General features: G+C 49.6%; 1 protein-coding gene across 1 annotated transcript in view; it reads right to left on the reverse strand.

Moving 5' to 3' along the window:
• The window catches only part of LOC135006212 (serine/threonine-protein phosphatase 2B catalytic subunit beta isoform-like), a gene marked incomplete at its 5' end in the record, with an annotated part of 42,177 nt that extends 37,209 nt beyond the window's left edge, over positions 1-4,968 (reverse strand). The window contains one exon of the mRNA XM_063952003.1: positions 4,874-4,968. Coding sequence (XP_063808073.1) covers positions 4,874-4,968 — 95 coding nt within the window. The remainder of the gene's footprint in view (positions 1-4,873) is intronic.
• Between the last annotated feature and the right edge of the window lie 1,032 nt (positions 4,969-6,000).

A 6,000-nucleotide genomic window follows, 5' to 3' on the forward strand; every position in this document is an offset into this window, starting at 1 on the left:
CGCTCTTCTCGGCCAATCCGGAACCACGAGAATTGTGTTTACTCCTCGCTTTCTTATTATTCTCAATACCTTTGGTATGAGAGGTAGAGGAGGGAACACATAAACTGACCGGTACACCCACGGTGTCACTAGAGCGTCCACAGCTATCGCCTGAGGGTCTCTTGACCTGGCGCAATACTTCTCTAGTTTTTTGTTTAGGCGGGACGCCATCATGTCCACCTGTGGACGACCCCATTGATTTACAATCATTTGGAAGACTTCTGGATGAAGTCCCCACTCTCCCGGGTGGAGGTCGTGCCTGCTGAGAAAGTCTGCTTCCCAGTTGTCCACTCCCGGGATGAACACTGCTGACAGTGCTAGTACATGATTCTCCGCCCATCGGAGAATTTTTGTGGCTTCTGCCATCGCCGTCCTGCTTCTTGTGCCGCCCTGTCGATTCACATGGGCGACTGCCGTGATGTTGTCTGACTGGATCAGCACCGGCTGGTGTAGGAGCAGGGATTTTGCTTGACTTAGGGCATTGTAAATGGCCCTTAGTTCCAGAATATTTATGTGAAGGGCAGTCTCCTGACTTGACCATAGTCCTTGGAAATTTCTTCCCTTTGTGACTGCCCCCCAGCCTCGTAGGCTGGCATCCGTGGTCACCAGGACCCAGTCCTGTATGCCGAATCTGCGGCCCTCCAGAAGATGAGCACTGTGCAGCCACCACAGAAGAGACACCCTGGTTCGTGGAGACAGGGTTATTAAACGATGCATCTGAAGATGCGATCCGGACCACTTGTCCAACAGGTCCCACTGAAAAATCCTGGCATGGAACCTGCCGAATGGAATTGCTTCGTAAGAAGCTACCATCTTTCCCAGGACCCGCGTGCAGTGATGCACCGATACCTGTTTTGGTTTTAGGAGGTCTCTGACTAGAGAAGACAACTCCCTGGCTTTCTCCTCCGGGAGAAACACTTTTTTCTGGGCCGTGTCCAGAATCATTCCCAGGAACATTAGACGTGTCGTGGGGACCAGCTGTGACTTTGGGATATTCAGAATCCAGCCGTGCTGGCTCAGCACTTGCTGAGATAGTGCTACTCCCACTAACAACTGTTCCTTGGATCGTGCCTTTATTAGGAGATCGTCCAAGTATGGGATAATTAAAACTCCCTTTTTTCGAAGGAGTATCATCATTTCCGCCATAACCTTGGTAAATACCCTTGGTGCCGTGGAGAGTCCAAACGGCAGCGTCTGGAATTGGTAATGGCAGTCCTGTACCACAAATCTGAGGTACTCCTGGTGAGAATTGTAAATGGGGACATGCAGGTAAGCATCCTTGATGTCCAGGGATACCATGTAATCCCCCTCGTCCAGGCTTGCAATAACCGCCCTGAGCGATTCCATCTTGAACTTGAATTTTTTTATGTATGTGTTCAAGGATTTCAAATTTAAAATGGGTCTCACCGAACCGTCCGGTTTCGGCACCACAAATAGTGTGGAATAGTAACCCCGGCCTTGTTGAAGTAGGGGTACCTTGATTATCACCTGCTGGGAATACAGCTTGTGAATCGCTGCTAGCACCGCCTCCCTGTCTGAGGGAGCAATCGGCAAGGCGGATTTTAGGAAACGGCGGGGTGGAGTCGCCTCGAATTCCAGCCTGTATCCCCTGAGATACTATTTGAAGGATCCAGGGATCCACCTGTGAGCGGGCCCACTGATCGCTGAAATTCCTGAGGCGGGCCCCCACCGTACCTGGCTCCGCCTGTGAAGCCCCACCGTCATGCGGCGGACTTGGAAGAGGAAGCGGGGGAGGACTTTTGTTCCTGGGAACCTGCTGTTTGCTGCAGCCTTTTTCCCCTGCCTCTGCCTCTTAACAGAAAAGACCCTCCTTTTCCCCGCTTGTTTTTCTGGGACCGAAAGGACTGAACCTGATAAAATGGCGCCTTCTTAGGCTGTGAGGGGACATGGGGTAAAAATGCTGACTTCCCAGACGTTGCTGTGGAAACTAGGTCGGAGAGACCATCCCCAAATAATTCCTCCCCCTTATAAGGCAAGACTTCCATGTGCCTTTTGGAATCTGCATCTCCAGTCCACTGGCGAGTCCATAAGCATCTCCTAGCAGAGATAGATAATGCACTTATTTTAGATGCCAGCCGGCAGATTTCCCTCTGTGCATCTCTCATGTATAAGACTGAGTCTTTTATATGGTCAATTGTTAGCAGGATCGTGTCTCTGTCTAACGTGTCAATATTTTCTGACCGTTTATCTGACCACGCAGCGGCAGCACTGCACATCCATGCTGACGCAATAGCTGGTCTGAGTATAATGCCTGAGTGTGTATATACAGACTTCAGGATCGCCTCCTGCTTTCTATCAGCAGGTTCCTTAAGGGCGGCCGTATCCTGGGACGGTAGTGCCACCTTTTTAGACAAACGTGTGAGCGCTTTATCCACCCTCGGGGGTGTTTCCCAACGTAACCTATCCTCTGGCGGGAAAGGGAACGCCATTAGTAGCTTCTTAGGAATTACCAATTTCTTATCAGGGGAAGCCCACGCTTCTTCACACACTTCATTTAATTCATCTGACGGGGGAAAAACTACAGGTAGTTTTTTCTCCCCAAACATAATACCCTTTTTTGTGGTACCTGGATGTAAATCAGAAATATTTAACACCTCTTTCATTGCCTCAATCATGCAGTGAATGGCCTTAACGGGCATTAAATTTGACTCATCGTCGTCGACACTGGTGTCAGTATCCGTGTCGACATCTACTTGTGCCACCTGAGATAACGGGCGTTTCAGAGCCCCTGATGACTTTTGAGACACCTGGACAGGCACGAGCTGAAGACTCGGCTGTCCCACAGTCGGCATGTCGTCAAATTTTTTATGTAAGGAGTCTATACGTGCACTCATTTCCTGCCATAATACCATCCACTCAGGTGTCTGACCCCCAGGGGGTGACATCCCTGCTAAAGGCATCTGCTCCCCCTCCACATCATTATCCTCCTCAAACATGTCGACACAGCCGTACCGACACACTCCACACACACAGGGAATGCTCAAACAGAGGACAGGACCCACAAAAGCCCTTTGGGGGGACAGAGTAAGAGTATGCCAGCACACACCAGAGCGCTATATATATACAGGGACTAACTGAGTTATGTCCCTAATAGCTGCTTTTTATATAATATACTGTATACAGTGCCAATTTTAATGCCCCCCCTCTCTTTTCCCTCTTACTGTACTGTAGAATTGCAGGGAAGAGCCAGGGAGCTTCCTTCCAGCCGAGCTGTGAGGGAAAAAATGGCGCCAGTGTGCTGAGGAGATAGGCTCCGCCCCTTTTTCGCGGCCTATTCTCCCGCTTTTTATGGGATTCTGGCAGGGGTATTTACCTCATATATAGCCCCAGGGGCTATATATTGAGGTATTATAGCCAGCCAAGGTGTTTTTATTGCTGCCTCAGGGCGCCCCCCCCAGCGCCCTGCACCCTCAGTGACCGGAGTGTGAAGTGTGTATGAGGAGCAATGGCGCACAGCTGCAGTGCTGTGCGCTACCTTGGTGAAGACAGGATGTCTTCATGCCGCCGATTTTCCGGACCATCTTCTTGCTTCTGGCTCTGTAAGGGGGACGGCGGCGCGGCTCCGGGACCGAACATCAAGGCTGGGCCTGCGGTCGATCCCTCTGGAGCTAATGGTGTCCAGTAGCCTAAGAAGCCCAATCCGGCTGCAAGCAGGCGAGTTCGCTTCTTCTCCCCTTAGTCCCTCGCTGCAGTGAGCCTGTTGCCAGCAGGTCTCACTGAAAATAACAAATTCTAAGACTATAACTTTCTAAGAGCTCAGGAGAGCCCCTAGTGTGCATCCAACCTCGGCCGGGCACGAAATCTAACTGAGGCTTGGAGGAGGGTCATAGTGGGAGGAGCCAGTGCACACCAGGTAGTCTAAGATCTTTCTAGAGTGCCCAGCCTCCTTCGGAGCCCGCTATTCCCCATGGTCCTTACGGAGTTCCCAGCATCCACTAGGACGTTAGAGAAAAGCATTTTAGTGTAAAGAATATATTTCTATCTGATCAGAAAGGCGCTATTAGAGTAAGGAATAGGTAACAGGTACATTTTGTGGATTAAAGGCAGTGATTTGGTAGGGCCACGCCTAGCCATCATAATAACCACGTAAATCCAAAGACATCACTTTCATTCCTCCCATTCAAACGTCATCTGCAAACTGCATAGCGCTAGACTGCCACATTAAGCCTGCTGGCCAATGACAGGTGGATGGCCACATCAAGCCTGCTGGACACTGACAGGTGGACGGCCATGGTAAACCTGCTGGGCACTGATAGGTGGACAACCACAATAATCTTCCTGGGCACTGATAGGTGGACGGACATGGTAATCCTGCTGGGCACTGATAGGTGGACAACCACAATAATCTTCCTGGGCACTGATAGGTGGACGGACATGGTAATCCTGCTGGGCACTGATAGGTGGACAACCACAATAATCTTCCTGGGCACTGATAGGTGGACGGACATGGTAATCCTGCTGGGCACTGATAGGTGGACAAACACAATAATCTTGCTGGGCACTGATAGGTGGACGGACATGGTAATCCTGCTGGGCACTGATAGGTGGACGGTCACATTTTGCCTGCTGGGCACTGATAGGTGGACGGTCACATTTTGCCTGCTGGGCACTGATAGGTGGACGGCCACAGCAAGCCTGCTGGGCACTGATAAGTGGACGGCCACAGAAAACCTGCTGGGCACTGATAGGTGGACACCCACAGCAAGCCTGCTGGGCACTGATAGGTGGATAAACTCATTAATTTTCTCACTAGTTTTTATTTAGCACAATAAAATATTTTACACCTGGAAACTATATAGAGAAGAAAACATACCTTTATTATTGTAGACATCTAAATAGTTAGGTGCTGAAAATATTGTTATTAAAGAAGGAAACCCTGTTGTTTGACTTTTTCTGTACATTCGATAACTGCAATAATAAAAAAAAATAAGAATTTACTTACCGATAATTCTATTTCTCGGAGTCCGTAGTGGATGCTGGGGTTCCTGAAAGGACCATGGGGAATAGCGGCTCCGCAGGAGACAGGGCACAAAAAAGTAAAGCTTTTACCAGATCAGGTGGTGTGCACTGGCTCCTCCCCCTATGACCCTCCTCCAGACTCCAGTTAGGTACTGTGCCCGGACGAGCGTACACAATAAGGGAGGCAATTTGAATCCCGGGTAAGACTCATACCAGCCACACCAATCACACCGTACAACTTGTGATCTAAACCCAGTTAACAGTATGATAACAGAAAGAGCCTCTTAAAGATGGCTCCTTAACAATATAACCCGAATTTGTTAACAATAACTATGTACAGTATTGCAGATAATCCGCACTTGGGATGGGCGCCCAGCATCCACTACGGACTCCGAGAAATAGAATTATCGGTAAGTAAATTCTTATTTTCTCTATCGTCCTAAGTGGATGCTGGGGTTCCTGAAAGGACCATGGGGATTATACCAAAGCTCCCAAACGGGCGGGAGAGTGCGGATGACTCTGCAGCACCGAATGAGAGAATTCCAAGTCCTCTTTTGCCAGGGTATCAAATTTGTAGAATTTTACAAACGTGTTTTCCCCCGACCACGTAGCTGCTCGGCAGAATTGTAATGCCGAGACCCCTCGGGCAGCCGCCCAAGATGAGCCCACCTTCCTTGTGGAATGGGCCTTAACAGATTTAGGCTGTGGCAGGCCTGCCACAGAATGAGCAAGTTGAATTGTGTTACAAATCCAACGAGCAATCGTCTGCTTAGAAGCAGGGGCACCCAACTTGTTGGGTGCATATAGTATCAACAGCGAGTCAGATTTTCTGACTTCAGCCGTCCTTGAAATGTATATTTTTAAGGCTCTGACAACGTCCAACAACTTGGAGTCCTCCAAGTCGCCAGTGGCCGCAGGCACCACAATAGGTTGGTTCAGGTGAAACGCTGATACCACCTTAGGGAGAAAATGCGGACGAGT

This window comes from Pseudophryne corroboree, unplaced genomic scaffold (genome assembly GCF_028390025.1).
Source record: "Pseudophryne corroboree isolate aPseCor3 unplaced genomic scaffold, aPseCor3.hap2 scaffold_2112, whole genome shotgun sequence".
NCBI lineage: Eukaryota > Metazoa > Chordata > Amphibia > Anura > Myobatrachidae > Pseudophryne > Pseudophryne corroboree.